The sequence below is a fragment of the Poecilia reticulata genome, linkage group LG7 (genome assembly GCF_000633615.1).
Source record: "Poecilia reticulata strain Guanapo linkage group LG7, Guppy_female_1.0+MT, whole genome shotgun sequence".
Taxonomy (NCBI): Eukaryota; Metazoa; Chordata; class Actinopteri; order Cyprinodontiformes; family Poeciliidae; genus Poecilia; species Poecilia reticulata.
The window spans coordinates 22,187,840-22,206,029 of record NC_024337.1 but is presented as its reverse complement, the minus strand read 5'-3'; the positions used below and the strand labels follow the sequence as shown (position 1 = coordinate 22,206,029).

The 18,190-nt window shown below is 36.4% G+C and overlaps 1 protein-coding gene across 4 annotated transcripts in view; it reads left to right on the top strand.

Moving 5' to 3' along the window:
• Nucleotides 1-8,800: 8,800 nt before the first annotated feature.
• The window catches only part of slc12a5b (solute carrier family 12 member 5b), a 29,690-nt gene continuing 20,300 nt past the window's right edge, over nucleotides 8,801-18,190 (top strand). For 3 of the 4 annotated variants that reach the window (XM_008414022.2, XM_008414021.2, XM_008414020.2), the window contains exon 1: nucleotides 8,858-9,139. In XM_008414022.2, the coding sequence (XP_008412244.1) occupies nucleotides 9,085-9,139 (55 nt within the window). In that variant the 5' untranslated portion in view covers nucleotides 8,858-9,084. Of the gene's footprint in view, nucleotides 9,140-18,190 lie in introns of all 4 variants that reach the window. The other variant, XM_008414023.2, reaches the window with a different exon arrangement.

Sequence of the window (18,190 nt, the reverse complement as noted above, 5' to 3'; positions counted from 1 at the left end):
TATATATATACCATGAACATTTGAACACATCATGTTAGTTCAGTGACTGTTCCCCTGCATTCACAACATAGACTTCATTTCATCAGTTGTCCAGCTCATTGAGTTCGCATCACTAGAAAGGCTCCAGGAGCCCGAGGCACCTCGATTGGATTAGCCCGCACTTTCTCCAGACCTTAATCCCGTAAAAACTCTCTGGGATCAGTTGAGTCGCCAAGCAGTGACTCATAACTCTGTTCCCCACAACCTCAACGACCTGAAGGCGGCTCTACTGGAAGAGCGGGACGCAAAGCCTCAGCAGACAATAAGTCTTCTTGTGAACAGCAGGAGACGTCAATCTGTAATTGATGCTCAAAGGAACACGACACGTTACTGAGACGCTGCCATTTTTAGTCATGGCATATCCTCCACTGCTGTTGGCTTTTGTTTCAGTACAGTGTGTCAGCTAAGGAAATCATTGCATGCTTCAATTTAAATGCAGTGTTTTCACAATATAATATCCTAAGGATTGAAGTGAGTATGCTAACCGAGTTCACAGTATTACACAGAACAATTTTTTTTTCAAATGCTTTTATTTCTCCTCATTGGAAGTTGCATGTTTTTCTGTGTTTTCTGTTGTTTACTGATTATTTTATTTATGTACAAGCTGTGCATTGCATTTCAATTGTAAAATCATAATAAATCTTTTGCTGGGAAAGAAAGAACAGCCAAGAAGACGCAGGGCTTTGTGCATGAGTTATTTATATGGAAGGTATTCATCTTCAAAGTTATTTTAGGCAGTTTGTACAAATTTATATTATAGGGAGAGGACAGTCTGTGAAAACTTTCAATATCCAGAGTGCTGTCTGCATCATAAATCATGTTTATCTGTTAATATGGAGGTCTAAGAGCATATTCTGCCAGATATTTAAAATAACACAAACCGTATTATGTTCATCCATCAATTTGTTTTAAACATCATAAGAATATAATTTTAATTATATTTAAAGAAATTCTCGCCAAAGAGCCCTCCAAAATAAACTGAAAATAAAATGAATGAGCACTTCCCAATAATCAATAATCATAAGATGCCTATGTGTCTGTCTGAGTTGGTTAAAGATAAAAATGGTGGCATGTAAGGAGTGTGGAAAACCTCTTCAAACGCACCAACCTTCATGTCTGAGAAGATGCTTCGCTGCTGTCAATACTTGGCTAAATGATCTACTCTCTGCTAAGAGAGAAGACTCATCTGGAACAGATTTCATGTCTGACTGAATCATCATGGTCATCTAATAATTCACACCCTGTGTCATCTTCCAAGGCTGCTCACAGCAGTCTGGTTCAACTTAGTACAGCGAGAGTTCCTTCTCCTCTCTGCGGCAGCCCACTGGAGAGACATCCCAGTTTACTGATGCTCTGCCAACAGCCTCATGCACAAAAAACAAAAACACTGGGGGGTCCAAAGACTGCATATGCTATCAGGAGAAAGATGATGATTTTTATTAAGGTACACTTAGTTCTGGATGACCCTATGTTTAATGTCAGAGTGTATGGCGCAACCTTGTGGCAGCTTGTATCATCTCATCAGTCTGACCTCAAACACACCACCAGTCTTTCTTCAGCTTTTTAGATTAAGATTTACAAAGACTTTAATTTATATAAGTTATCTTGTATATTTACAATGAAATATGTCTAAAAATATATAATAAATGTAGTGTTTAGTCACATTAAAATCACAAACCAATGTCTTAATTTTATATGACAGACACAAAGAAGCACCTAATGTACAGCAAAGTTCTTTCAAAATTTCTTACAGGTTAACATAGGAAAAGTGTGCCAAGCATTTGTATTCATCCTCCCCTTAAACAGTACTTTGTATAATCAGCTTTATCTGTAGGACCACAAGTATTTAGTTGTTCTTATCCAAATTTAAAATAAGCTGAAGGATAAATGGAAAGATCCTCAAAGTCCTCTCATAGAGTCCTCCTTTAAGAGTGCAGCTGCTAAGAATTACCCTGAGCAAGGAGATGACAGAAATTCCTTTCTGGAAGCTGTGATTGGTTGATACACGAAACAAAATAACATACAAAAAAAAATACATGCCCCTGTAGGTAATTGATAGAAATTGTATAATCTAGACTGGATAAAGAAAAGTGTCATGATGGTGAAACGTTCCAAAATTAGGTTAATTGGCCAACATAATAAACTTGTTTGATTCATTTTTATTATGATTTGTCATGGCATTTTGTAATCATGATTTGTCATGATTACAAAATGTAATCCCGTTACATTTTGTGTTTCCGGTGTAGCAAAATGTGAAGAAATTCTAGGCATGTGAATTATTTTTTAAGGCAACGAAACTGCATTTATAGTGCTTTCTCTTAACATAATACAATACTGTTTTATCTCTGTCATGATCATAACAAGTACTGGCAAATATACTTTAGAGTACTTTTGAGAAGATGCAAATTAGAGGACAAGGAAATAAAGAACAGAAAGAAGGCTTTATTGTACATAGTAACATCTTTATCTGTGACTTTATTTTTCCCACAATGTAATAAAATGGTTTCCTGCTGGCACATAGAAAGTATCTTTGAGACTTGTCATAACACAGCGGGACACAGAGATGAGAAGGTTTCTCTCTTGGTTTCTCACAGTTTCGGTGGTAACTCATGTTACAACTGCAGCCACGCCAGGCCCATTACCACCACGTCCCCCCGGATGAATGTTCAAATTTATATTCCAGCAGGCTGTCTTCATTACAGAACAGTGAAATTCTCAAAACAGAAACTGCAGGGAGCGAGAGTTTTAAAGAATTCAGAAAAATAAAATAATATTTTATAATACAAAATAACAATGGAGGTAGGGAATGTTATATACCACTACAACACTTTAGACTAAACCTCAGTGAGTTGCATTTAATAATCACTGAAAAGAAACGGCTCAAATAGAAAAATATATATTATAAGATCTGTAAGTATAACCAGACCAGTCTGTGTCGCCATCTGTTGGCTATTAGACAAATCAGCAGGAGTGTTTCACTGTGTAACTGAATCCCAACCAGCAGGCTTGCAGTAAAAAATGCCCATGCAGATCATAAAGGCCTGGGTGCGTGTCAGAGGAATTACTCTAGCTTTTTAAACCATTGCTCTTTTTTTTTTTAGGAAGGGGAAATACTCAATCCAATTTAGAGATGTAACTTTTGGTACATTTTCCGTATTAAGCTGGAGGAAGATCCACTTGTTGATGTAATGGACACATTTACTTTATTACTTGAAGAGACAGCAGCCAGGTGGGGGCAGGGTCTCTGCCAGGGATGGGTTGCACAGGGCCCCACAATTCACTCCGAGTGAGGCGGCCTCTGCGTGTGTTTTTGACAGGTGGTGGTATCATTGTTCTGGTGGGGTTGTGTCCCTTGGCTTTGTGGGCGAGTGAGGGGTGACGGTCATTGGCTGTAACTGGGATCTTCTTTTTGGCTGCGGTGAAGCGGTCAGTCAGGTGTGACTTGTGCAACAGCACTGAACCCCGTCACCTCGACAAAAAGACAGGCAGGTAATCAGGCCCACTATATTGTTTGCCTTTTCTGTCAAGACTGGACGTGTCAAAAAAGAGAGAGAGACTGAGGTCATGTGACACAAAAGATGGAATTTATTTCTGTTTTCTGTTAGGATTTCCAAACTTATTTCTGTGTGTCCAAGGTGTCATTTTTGGGGGGAGACATTTCTCTTGGTTTATCACTTTCTTGAAAGTTAGAAGGTTACATTTTTCCACATAAAATGTAAACTTTAGGATTCCTGTAAACAATCTGGAAAGGCTTTGTAAACATCTGGTAATTTATAATATTTTAGTTAAATGTAGGATGTGTTCTAAGGCTACATTGATGAAAGTTTTCTGCCCGCCCCCAGAAAATTTTCGTAAGGGTGGCCAGACCAGGGCAGTAAAAATTTCAGTGTAGCAACTTGAATCTCGTGGGAAATCTAAAGATTATGGTGATGGCATAAAGTTTGTCCAACTTCAGATATTTGGAACTCATCTCCAAAAAGTCCATGTCAAAATACTAAAGATCTGACCAGCAATTAGCTAATATCAATAAAGGTTTTATTATTATTATTATTATTATTATTATTATTATTATTATTATTATTATTATTATTATTATTATTGAGAAGGGAATACATAATTCCCCAACATGTAGTAAAGTATAAACAAAAGCAGATTTTCCCCCAAAACTGACACTCCTTTTACCTTATTTATTAATCTTGGAGAGATTCTTGTCACATGTCCTAAATTCAAAGTTCTTGGTTCTGTGGTTTAAAATTTGCCTGAAAACCACTTTCTTAAACCAAGAGGAATAAATTCATTGATAAACAAGGTTGAATTAATTTAATTCCTTTCATTAAAAACCTTCAACTTGTTGAGCGTCTCTAAATGCCTGTGCATAAATCTCTTCATATTCTCTTATCCTTCTGTGCCGGCAGTGTTTTCAGCTCCAGCCAGTCACTGATCCCTCAGACAAGCTACAACATGTCATCATTCTGAGAGGATTTCACCGCTAAAAGGGATTACACCATTTGACTTTTTTCCCTGCTAAACTGCTTAGCCAATTTGATTGGGGGGAAAAAAAATAACTTGCTGACGACAGCAAATCAATCTGTAATATTTTTGGAGGAGTTGACATTGGTTTGATGAGGTACGTTTGAGGACAGAGACATAAGCGATTAACAAATGTATCACTGAAGCTATTACTGTCAGAGTATTAGCAACTCAAATGGCATGTTGCCGCTCATTCATTCAGCTGCTGGTTTGGATCTTGATGGTCGAGCTTACATGCTCTAGACTCGTCCTGTCTTCTGTCTGTTTGAACAAGTGACGTGGCCAACAGCAACCCATCTATTGATCCTGCATGTACACTACAAGTTATGCTCTACTGTTGAGTAGCATCAATAGTCACTTAAGTTTAAAATAAAGTAGTGGTGGATTAGGAAGAAGTTGATGAACCTGAAGAGGTTTTGCAGGAAGATATTTGAAATATAAAGTAAAGAGGTTTTCATCAAACAGGCATTTTAATATATAACATTATTAGAGACTAGGAGTTTCCAACCTGAAATCTGAGTCTCTGAACCTTCTGTAATGAATCCGATAATAAATGTTCATCAATAAAGACATGCTTTAAAATAATGCATTTTTTTAATAGAGTAGTCATACTGAATTTCCACAAATTTGGCAGTTTTTCATTTTCTATAAATCGTATCCATCCTCATGTTGTAACAGTCTTCAGTCAGAGGTTTCTTCAGATTTGTTGCAAGACTGACTGCTACCAGAGGTCCTTCCTGCCCACAGCAGCACCATAGACAACAGCTCTTTGAAAATACTTGTTCAATGTGTGTTATGACAACATTTAATTTTCCCTAAAAGCATTTTTTAATTGAATTGGTTTCACATGAAAAGCCCACCATGCATATATCTTTTTAGCATTTTGGAGACCATGTTTCCACTCCTTTCCACCTCATACTACTTACTTTGTGTGTGTGTTTTTTTTTTGTCCTGTAATATAAAGTCATCAAATAATACACCAAAGTTTCTGGTTGCATCTTACAAAAGTGAAAAAGTTAAAGATTATTGTGTGTCCAATCTTTAGGAGTTATGTTAAGTTCTTTATTATCAATGTGGAGGATTAAGAAGATAATTATATGCTGTGTTTATTTTTGAGTAAAATCTCTCTTTCTTAAGATGACAGCACTGGACAGACTGAAATAATATTTGGATTTTTGTGTTTTGAATGGAATCTGTTTTTATAATTTTGCTTGGTTTAAGTATTTCTTTGGATAGTTTTGATTAATTTCACTCAACAATTCTCAGCCAGCAGATTCCCTTAGTTGCTTATAAATTCCTCCACCCTACTTCAAGTTTTTAATTATGATCATCACACCTATCCTGATATCACTATTATGCACCTTCATAATCTCCAGTCTTTGTGTTATTTAACGCTTAATTATTATTGGTCCGTGTCTTGATATCAGTTTTTGTTTTGCTTTGTTTTTTGTTTTTGTTTTGCTTTATTTATCCTCAAACGAACTTTCTTATAACACAATTATAAGGATCCATAATTATTTGGTGAGACAATAGGTATAATTTTTTTTATGCGTTGCAACCACAGGAGTTGACTGAAAGCACTGAGAATTGAGCTCAATCAGGAAAAGGAAGATGCGGATTTTATCCCAGCACTCCATGGCCTTAATCTGTGGGATTAGGCAACCAGGAAGTTCACTCCAGGGTGTCTGTAGGTGTGCTCATGCGCATTCCAGTGTATGCTTTTTTTTTTTTTTTCCTTTTTCACTACCTTAAAAAGGAAAATATTGAGAAGCAGCATGCACTTGCATGCTTTTGTAAAACCGGCAACCAGGATGATTGAGTTTGAGAGCTGTGGTAGTCAGAGCCACATGTGTAGCAGCAGCAGCAGCAGCAGGCGAGGAGGGAGGAGCCTGCGGGTTAAGACCTAAAGCCGCTTGGCCCAGATGAAGATGGCTCTCAGGCTTTCTGCCAATCAAAGTGCAGCCAACAACCCACTCTCACTGACAGGGCAGGAGAACAGCGAGTTAGATTAACATGAACGTTTGATGTTTGTGGTGCTCCCAGTGCCACAAGCTCAGTCTAACGTTCAACTCACAGCTGAGTTTCAAAGGAAGATTCAGTCCTACTTACCTTGGTAGAGTAGCAACAATCCCTAATGAGCCTAAACAAGCAAACAGGGAAATCATTTAGACTTACAAATAAAAGTTTTAGAAATACTTCAGAAAAGATTTTCAGTATTTCATTGCTGACAACATTATAAAAATGCTGCCAGCTTTTCAAACTAAAGTTTATTTAGAATAAAAGTCTCATTTTTATTACAGGTTGATCTGCAGGAAGTGATTCTGTTAGCCTTTCAAAGTAAAGCCCTCAAATTTTTTCAAAGTAAAAGTCGTGTTTTACGTGGTTTAGAGTTAAGATCAAAATTAATTGTACCTCTGTGGAGGTAGATAAAGATGAGGGTGATGGTAAGTAGCTCTTCCAACCTCAAACACTTTAAGTTCATTACCAAAGAGAAATAATTAAAATACCAGTGTAAACAAACTAAAATATGGTCAATATAATAATCAGGTTTTGACTGCATATTTGCTGTGTGGCTTTAGGCAGAAGCTTGTTTTACTTTTTGTGTTGCTTTTGTGTTTTGCTATTTTTTTTTTAATGGCTACTTGTCTTTCTTCCTTACAGGTCAGAATGTTGGAGCTTATGATTGATAGTTAATGAGAAGAGAAAATATTCTTTCACCTGAGCTGTAGATCTCTGCAGCTCCTCCAAAGTTGCCTCCCCCCTTGTCTCCTTTGTTCCGTGATCTCAGTGATGCTGTTTGTTCAGTAATGATCTCAAACAAACCTCTCATCCCTTTGCACGGACTGTATTACTAAGATAAACATATTCATAGAGGAAACGTCAGAGGGAATGGTGCCAAATTAAAAGACACCTTTTTAGATATGTTGGGTAAGAAATTTAGAAAACCATTTGTTATTTTCCTTTGTGTAGGTTATTTTGTTTTTAATTAATACAAGAAAACTAAGTTGAAATTTGAGTTCTTTATTCTAAGTTGTTAGTTATTATTTAAGTATTTTTAACTATTTTTACCATCTACCAGGTTTTATAAACCATCAAACATGACAGAAAAATCCCCCCAAAAAATAAAACATTTGTGGCTGTAATATATCAAATGTGATAAAGTCTCAAGGGATGAAAATATATTTGCAATGCTTTGTTTCTCATATTGAGAAATCTCAGTCATGCCAAATCTGGAGTCTACTCTAAGTTTAATTCAGAGAAAAGTTAGATGTAGTCGATCCCAGGAGGAGAGGAATGTTGCTGGTTTCTGTTAGTTAAATGAGCAGCTGTCAAACTGAGATCATCAGACTAGAGATGCATGCAGTTTATGGTGATGTAACATCAAGCAAACAAATAATCACAGATTATAAAAAAAAAAAAAATCCTTCATTTCATCCATTAAATGCCAGTAGTGTTTTGGTCATTTCATCCTTATTGTGAAGCAGGTGGTGTGGATCAGTTGAGCTCAGTAAACATAGGTCAGTGAGATAAATGAGGCTGGATAAATTGCAAATACGTATTCATTAATTCTGCTAGGCAATGTAATATTGCATTTATCTAATAATGCATTTTCACTGGATAAAATGAACTCCTCAAGTAGATAAAAATAATCCCTGTAAATCAAATAAATTAAGTTTTAGATTGTTCAGTTCCCCAGTACTGCACTCTAAATTTACTTATAATGCTTTAAAGCACTACTAAATATTAAATAAATAAGAAACTTTGGGGAAGTGGCTCCCACGCACTCCAGGAGTCGGCTTGCACTCCCAGACAATTCAGCCAGTGCAGGGGGTATCAGTGAGAGCTAAGTTCACCAAGTTACAAAGTGTAGCCTCCAGGTAGTTCACAGATAATGGGCCAAGACCACGAAGATGAGTATAATAGAGAAATGTTGCAATATAGAAAAAGAGAGAGGGATGAACACACAGTGACAAAAAGCAATACGGTCTTCCGTCTGAAAAGCACATCAAAAGAGATGCTTAATCTGAGGAGGCAGCGCTCCGAGATCTGACACATATCCTCTCTGCCTCTCAATCCCTCTCCGTCTATCTCTCATGATGAGATGATCGTGATGGAGAGGAAGAGATGGGGGCGGGCGGGTTAAAAACCTCCTGAATACACGATGAATGTAGACACCAGGCTTAAACTGACTGGGAGGTGAGTGGCGCGCAGAGGCTAAGAGCGTGCATGTGAGTGGCATCGTGCACCAGCATCCACTCTCCCCTGCAGCGGCTCTCAGTCTCTCTGGACTCCTCCTGATGAGAGACAGAGAAAATCAGGCACATTCAAAAAATAAATGAATTAAAAAAAAAAAAAACGCACACACAAAGATACAGCTTTAAAATGTGCACAGCTTTCAATTAAAAAGAAACAAATCTGTAAAGTAAGGAAAGAAATACGTGGAGGGACGCAGAAGTCTCATCTTTGGCTCCAACCTGCTGAGAGTTTTTTTCCCCAGCCTGCTGAGGAGAGGAGATGGAGAACAACATGACTGACTGTGAAGAGGGAGAAGGGGGACCCATCAGCCAGGGTGAGTGACGAAACATGTCATGGACTGATGTAAGACGAACATGTGTCACTGAGCCGTGTTGTGGGAGAATCAGTTTGAGCTTAAAGAGTTGCTTCTGTGTGACAGTTGTGGATTATTTGGACAAGATTCAGATATATAGAACATGCAGGCAAGAGTTGGACTTTTCTTCTTCCTTTAGGTGTGAAAAACAATAATAAAAAAAAGAGCAGCAAACATTTTTTGGGATAAATTTTAGATGAGTGGAGACAAACATTGATTTAAATGTCACTTCAATGAAGACTCAGTCCGCATTACAGTACATATATGTAGCTTTAAAGGCACCAGTCTTTTTCCTGCTGCATACACATCATTGGTACTTTGCTTTCATTTTGTTCTTGTAACCTTGGTTTGGGAGTTCCTGCGTGTTGCTCCCCTTTTTATGTGTGGTTGTTTTGTCAACCATTATATAGCCTACAATTGACTTCTCAAGACTTTTGAAAGGAAACAGAAATGACAGACAGGGAACTAAACATGATTTAACAATGACCTAACAGTATGCCGTGGGAACCAATGGAAATATACTGTAACTCAGTGGTAGAACATCTTGCAATCAGGTTCAATTCCAGCTTCTTCCTGTCTCATGACAATATGCTCCTGGGCACTTAGCCAATCTTATCCATGTATAAATGTGTTTGCCTGTGCAAATGGGTGAATATTTTCTAGTGTAAAGTTTTTTGAGTGGTCAGTATGACTAGAAATGTGCAATAATAAAATAGTCCATTGACTATTTTGCTGAAACTTAATTTAATGTTCCATATCAGAACTACAGAGTAAGTTACTGAGAGCAGTTTAAGTCACAGTGATGCAGCTGTGACTACTTTGTCTAACACTGACGTGTTGTAAATATTTTTTTTACTCTAGAAAACATAATTTTTCTATCTCTCTTTATGGATCTTTGGATATATTTTTTATTCTATATTTTCCACTCTCTCTTAAAGCTGCAGGAACTTTACCGTAATCCTCCCATGCCAATAAATTAATATTTAAACCCAGCTTCACTTCAAGTTACGACAGGTGTCCCAGTATTGTGTAAATATAGGATGAAACCAAACCAGTGATGAGATGACACACTGATGATACACACTTGTTTGCCCTCTACAGGCAAACGATAAGAGAGTAAACAGTGTAATCTTGTCTCACTGTTAGACTTAAAGTCAAAATGAGATGGTGATTGTGAACTTGAAAAGATTTTTTCTAATGAGATTAACTCATCGTTTTCTGAATCTGTACTGTTGTTTATTTTTATTTCTGTGAACGGCTTTTTTGTGATGTCTTTTTTTTTCAATGTCTGTCGTACTCTGATTTTATTTTATGAAGTTTGTGATGTGGACCCAGCAAGAACACACGTTGCTGAATCCAAGATCACACATAGATAAAAATAAAACAAGAACAGAATAAATAAAACTTGGTGGAAAGGTGATCCTTAGCTCTATGGGGGAGCTTTTTTTTACTGGCTAATTAAAGAATTAAAGAAAGTGTTAGAAATGAAACAGTGATCATCTTGGTTCATATTTCCATGAAAGTGGCTAGAACTCCTAACTTGATGCAGCAGCAGACACAGCTGGAAATTACTGGATTATAAAATACTTAACATAATTACTATAGCAGTAATTAAAGTCAATTTTAGTAAACAAAACAAGCTACTTAATTTTTGTTTGTAAAAATAAATAAATAAATATGTCAGTTAAATATAAATATACTTTAATTCAAATGAAAATTAAATAAATGTGATTAAATCAAATCAGTAAATATAACTAAATAAAAAAAAACTTAACACTATAAATAATGAATGAAATGAAAAGGTAATTTTATTAAGTCAAAAAAGATGAAAAGTAATTAAACTAATTTAGAAAACAAAACAAGTAGGTTAAATTAAATTCAAATACAGAAAATTTCAATACAGAAAAATAATCAAGTCTAATCAACTAAACTAAACAAATTGCTTGAAAAAGAAATAAAATCAGGGTACGTTGTGGACAGGTCAACTTCACAGGGAAATATGGAGACATATGAAAAATAAATGGCCTAATACTTAAAACTAGGGCACTTTTTCAAATTTAGAAGGCATAATGTACACAATATAAATTATAAAAAATCTTTTAAACCTAATGCTTCTCCAGTAAATATAGACCGTGGATGAATTTTGCTTCATACAAAAAAGGAAGTGCAAACAAAACAATCTGTTGCAGATTAATAAATGAATTTCCTCATGTCCAGTTTTATCCATCAAACATGCAACATCTCATCTGTTTAATCCACATTAAAGGTCAAAGTTAAACTTCAATGGAATTTATGAGCAGGATTAAACTTCAGTTTCTATACAGTGAGAAATAATCTGTTAATTGGTTAGCTTTAACAACACTGTTGGCCATATTTTTGTTAAATGTGTCAGGGCGAAGAAGCAAATGTTGGCCTGTTCTGCTGAACTTAGTCTGATACATCTGCCCTCACTGAGATGGATTTAATCGGCTTGCCAGATGTCGTCAGATCATCCAGTGGTGTTTGAATCTGAATCAATCTGTCTGTTTGCCCATACATTAATGAAGATTGTCCACCTGACACATTTGCGCAGCCCAAGCATCGTTCTTTGTTTCTGCGTTACAGTCAGGAACCAGTGTGTTTTGTTTGTGTCGCTGTCCTGAATGCAAAACTTCATTCAGCCTGAACTCAGCTATCACGTTAACTTTCATTTGATGCCGTCTATTAAAATTATGTTTTGGTCAGACTCTATATTTGACTGTGTTTTTAAAAATTAACCATTTCCACATTGGGTCAAAGTTTTAAGCAAAGGGCCAAACCTTATATATTTAAATGAGTCCTGCCAAGAACAGAGGTCAAATATCCATCCAGAATTATCATATTTGCTTATTTATGAAAACACAAACGAGGTAGAAGTGCAACTTGCAAAGAAACTAATTTTAGTGGGGATGTGTGGATATATTTCAGCCTTTGTGTTAAAGAAACACGATTAAAAATTTTAACTCACACATTCAGGTTTTATGTTTTAAAAAATTATTGAAGTTTTCTGCTGTATCATCATCAGATCCTTGAAAAAGACTAGTATAGTTGTATAATTTAAAGTCAAATTTACCCTGCCTATCCACAAGCCAGTATTCACACATTTACCTGTTTGCAGATTTTCTTTTTGTTGAGCATATCTAAAATAGTCAAAGAAAATGCCGCTTACAAAGCTGAAATACCTGTGATCAATGCTACTTGACATGTCTGTTTGCCAATTAACCAATCCAGGATCATCATTATTTTTTCTTTGCTCTGATTGGCTGTAGCACTAATGAGCAGCGATAGAAAAGACTGTGAATGTTAGCTTGGCAGGGTGAGGTGCATTTGGTGTTTGAATCAATAAAATAAACAGTTTTAAGCACTGTCTTTGGTATTTGCAAACTTCAGCTATTTACAGATAATATTTATATATACAAAAAATATATAACTGGAGCAGAAAATGATTTGTTCTCTAAAAGTTTACAAACAAACGGTGGCATTGTCAAAATCACATAAAATATCTAAAACCAATTTTCAATACAATAATTTCTTTATCCTAAAAGACTCCACACATGCACCTTGACTCACGCATCAGTCTAGAAACATCCAAGGCTTTGTTGGTTGTAAGTCAGTTGGAAGTGTATCCCACTGATTTAGAGCCTTAAAAGTAGACAATGATTTCCCAAATGATGTTTTATGTCATGGGACACAGAATTCTTTCTAAAGCCGATTTAGTGACTACGCTATAAATAAATTTTACTCTAAAAATCATTCGTAGGTCAAAAGGTTACAGATTTGCATCATATTTGCTATAAATATGAGATTAACTGTCACTATATTATCTAAATTTGCCAGGCATTTGGATAACTATGGGTTCAACATCATAATGTGCAAACGAAAACTATTGTATTTATGAGAATTGCCTAATTGTGAAGCGAAACAACATTTAATTTTTTTTTAAAATAACATCTGAAAAGCGTGTTTTTTATTCGTATTCAGAAACACCTTTCATTCCAATTACTCAGCTCATAGGTGTAGATGGAAAACCATGTTTGTGTGGGTCTGCTGTTGTCGTCTTTCTGTTTGTTATGATGACTTTAAATATCTCTGTGACTTTTTCTTTACCTGCTTGATCTGTCCCTTGGTTGTTATGATGTTGTTTGTTCACAAATCTAACAAACCTCTGAGGCCCTCAGATATTTTTGCTAATATGATGGCTTAATATTGAAATTAAACTGCACACAAGTGGGCTCGATTTATTACATTTGTAACTTCTGATACAGATTGGTTGCACTTAGTTTTATTTAGGGACATCAAAGTTTGAAAACCATGCATTCTCAGTGTCACTTAACATATATTCACTATTTGATGTTCTATCACAATAAATACCAACAAAAATAATATTGCATGTTATTCTATGTTCAAAAAGTACTCTTTTTTCATGTCTACATTCTGCAAGAAATAATATGAGTGCAGTACATTTATACAAACAGTTAACTCTCAATGATGGGACATAAAACTCTACTATTTCATTGTTGACCAAAGCTGTGTAATGGATACCTAAAATCATAATTCAGAGCTTCATTTGTGGAAGTTGTAATTTTTATGATTCTTTCCTTTTCTTGGTTCTGTTTTTCTGAAATCTAACAAACAGCTTTGTGCCCGTTTTACCCCCGAGAGGCTGACAAGCACAAACAGGCAGCAGAAGAGTGAGTGAGATGATGAAATGAAATTAAATTAATCACTTTATGGAATTAGCCTTAATTCCTGGTTACAGCGGGCGAGGTGAAAATGAATGTTTCGCGAAGCTGATTGGTGCTTTTCTCTCACGTGAAGAAGTTCATTTCAGCGTTCCTCTACGGACTCCAGCAGCTGCTGGATAATCCCGCTGAGCCTGTGTCCTATTAAGCTTTAAAAAGCTGGTATGAACTGTCCATTTTTTAATAACCATGTCACATCAAGGGTACAAATCTCCACCCTGGACTGCCTTTCGTCTGCATGATGTGGCCGAACAGCGGCCATGGCATCAGTACAAACATTTCATCTTCTGCAGCAAAAATCCTCTTTATCAGCTGATCTCTTCTTACCATTTTCATACATGAACAGCACACCTAAAGAAAGTACTAGACAGAGTTAATGGTAGCGGGGTTTTAGAATGCAAAAGTATAAAATTGTTGAATTTGACTGTAAAAACTCAAGATTGTGTTCTAATATGTATCTCAGATGGGACTTTTTTTTATTCAGTACAATATGGTACTGCTTAATACCAAAAACATTACTTTTCCTGTCACTGGGAAAAGTATGAGCTGTTTGTCAATAAAAAAAAATGCTTAATGTTGCAAATACTTTTTTACCTTGGCACTAGATGTAGTCATATGTGCAAACTTAGTGCTTGTATTTAGAAAACAGGAAAAGTTGATATTGAAAAGTTTACTCACTCCTGTTAATTTTTTTAGGAATGTTAAAACAGGACACCGTATAAGATCACTGGACAATATTGCTGTGTCTTTTTAATTTGACACATATCATTTGCTATAGATGCCTGATTGTGTTGTAAACTAGGAAAGCAAAACATTTTGTGCTTAAAAAAGAATCACACTGAAAATGCTTTTGTCAATTTATCAGACTGCGGGAAGCAATCTTATTTATTTATTTATTTATTTGGTTTGCTCTGTCACATTTTAAATTGGGGGAAGTAAGAATGAGATAGGGGGGAGGCTGAGGGAAATAGCCACCTATTTCCTGCTCAGCTGCTCAATCACCTGGTGGTCAAACTGGGTATTAACTTTCAAAATGTACATTGAAACAATCTTTTGATTGAGATACAAAGGTTATTTTCCAAGTGTTTGTATCTTGAAACATATTTTATTGTTTTATTTGGCCTCTATTTCAAGCTAACTATCCAAGAGGTCAAGAAAAGTTACTCCAGTGCATGAAGCTGCCACCACCATATTTCTTTAGCGTTCCATTACTTTTTTGCACACCACCAGTAAACAAACTGGTGGTGTTTGTTTACTTTGTATTTGATTTCATCAGACCATAAAACACTGGGAGGTTTTAGCCGGGCTTGCATGTTTCATTGAAGAACAGGTCTCTGTCTTCATCCTTCACATAAGATTTTAAATGGCAGATGTAGGTTGAGGATGTCCTGTTGAGGCAGTTGAAAGTTTTACATAATTCTAACGGATGACCTGCAGGTGTTGCGTTTTGGGTGACTTGAACCTGAAGCAGTGGTCACGGTGACTGGCCTGTGGTGACTCAGGTTCATCAGGGCACAATACTTCTGGGTTGAGTCTCCATGTTCACTGTTGATCTTTAGCACATTTTTGGCGGCCTGGGAGTGATTTGAGAAGATTCCCTTCAGTCTTACTATGTGTCACATACAAGAGATTGTTGCAGAACACAACCAGGACCTTTTGGAAACTCTTTAGGTGCCGAGTAGCCTTGCTGACATGTTTTTGTCTTGTCTTTTTTTTAATAATTTTTGGAGAAATTTGCGGGGGGGTGGTTCTCCTCATATTTCTCCACATCTTTTTGATTGATGTTTTTGTACATTGATATTTTAGTTGTTCATTACTTCATTGCAAATCTTGGTTGTAAATAAGAGGCATACATGTGTAAAATACCATGAAATTCATACTAGTGCAGCTGAATTTTGTTTCAAGTTCATGAGGTGGAGAATAATTGCTTGCGACTTGAACACAAGTCACAGTTTAAAACTTTTATAGTTCAAGGGTGTTTGACATTTGACCGAAAAATTGTTGCACTTTTTAAAAATGTAAAAAAACTATTTGTTTAATTCAGCTTAATTTTACTGGGTGAATGCCACTTTAAATGTGAAAAGGCTTTGAACTTTTTCACCCCCTTTCAACATTCACATGTTATAACTTACAAGAATGACCTGTATTCACCTCCATCTATCTTCTCATCAACTCTGACCAACTTGCCTGTTCCTGCTTTGGAAAAGATTCCAACAGCCTGATGCTGCCACGACCATGTTTAACTATTGGGATTGGGTTTCATCAAATGTGAGTTTTCAGTCACACAGTGTCCAGTATATAGGCTAGGAAGTTTTTTGGGTGAGTTTTGTCTGACCAGAGTACCTTTTTCCATCTGTTTGCTGTGTAAGAGAAATCCTCGACATAATGAAAGCTTTTGTTTGTCATACCCAACATCTTGGCTGCTGTGCGGCTGCTTTCAATGTAACTTTGGCAGTATGTCGCCAGCTGCTTTTGAGAGACGTAGTTTCTTTTTTCATTATTATGAAGAGTCAAAATATGTTTCTGCTGGGCCTTTTTTTAAATCAACTCTGCAGAGTTGTAGCTGCGGGTCAGACCATTCCCAACATTGAGTCTGCAGTGGGGTGTCATTGAAAGACATTATGATGGTGTTGCAGGACTGAATGGGAGCCCCGGGGGGCTGAACACACAGCGTAGTGGAGACCAGTCTGTCAAGATGTGGGGGCCTTGTCTAAGGTGATCAGACGACAGGATCCCAATACTGCATTGAAGGTCATGGACCCAGAATGGATGACATGCTATGCTCTTTAACGTCTTTTATTTAATCCTGTTTTACTTGTATGTTGTGAAATTCATCTTTCTTTCCTTATTTGATCATATTTGAAATAGTTCTTTTGAATTTGCTTTACAACATGAGTTATTCTTTAATATTTTTAACGCCTTTGTTGAATTTTTTTTCAATTGTTTAATTAAAGGTAAAAAATATTCCTTTTTTATTTCATTACATGATATTTTGAATGTGGAGACTTCTGTGTTTCTCCAGGATGCAACTTCTGGAAAAAAAAAAAAAAAACTTCCATGAGTGCTCAGCAAGCTTTAGGTTATTTTATGAGTCAGTTATGAATTCAAGCTAAAATCCTAGGACAGATGGAGATGATTTTGTATGGCCTCAGGTGATAGACTGGATGACTTCCTTTTAAAGCAGGGATAGACGTCTGCAGGGAGTCAAGTCTTTCTAGCATTTCAGGGCAAAAGTGAGCAATAAACATTGCAATAAAGCAAGACTACAGATCAGGCCTACAGTTAAGTAAAGCTACTTTTAATGCAAAGAAACCCAAATATTTCACCGTAATTTTATTTTATTGGAGTTCATTTATGTCAGCTTAGAGGTGCTTCCGTATTAGTTAATTTCTTTGTTTATTCCTGCATTTTGTTCTTTGTGTGTTTGAATTTAGTTTCCCTGGAATCTATTTTCTTTGGGTTTATAGTTTGTGAATGTCCTCTGCAGCTTCCCTCATGTTTAATAGTCTCCCTTCCTCAGCCTGTTACGCCTTCCCACACAAGTGCAGACCTGTTTCCAATCAGCCACCTGTCTCTTATCAGGGCTGACTTCACAGTTCCCTTCGTGCCACTTTGTAAGTTTTATATATTAGTTGTAAGAGGACTTTCATTTCACCTTCTACCTCAGATTCTGTCTGCTATTGGGTCCAACTTAATACCAAACTATGACATTCTTTGCTTTTCTTTTACCATTATTGTAAACTGCACAAATTATCATCGTTTGTTTGAGTTTGGCTCCTCAAAGCTTTTGCAGTAATGAAATGCTTGTAAACGTGCTGCACAAAGGGACTCTGAGCTGTATTTCACATTATTGGGGTTCTTCCCATTAGTCGCTAAAGGGAAAGCTGGTATTTTCTGCATTAGAGGATTTCTAAAGGTTGTGGCTTTCAGACAAACAACAAATGCCACAAATCCTTCATCCAAATATGATGTCTGGGTATATTTTATAAGAATCTTGTTTTTAACAACGTTTTGTTCTCAGGAGTAGGAAACACAACATCCAGAGGTATTATATAGTTTTCCATTAAAGGAGCACAAATACACTTATGAGGTTCGATGGAGGAGGATGAAGTGTCGCTTCCCTCTCAAATAAGAGGTGGTCTCAAAAATCGAGGAATCCCAGTTCGGTGGAGTTTTTACATGAATGTACACACAGAAGCTTCTCTACTAAAGCAGCATGTAAAAATAAATAAAGAAGTTCCATATTTTCTTC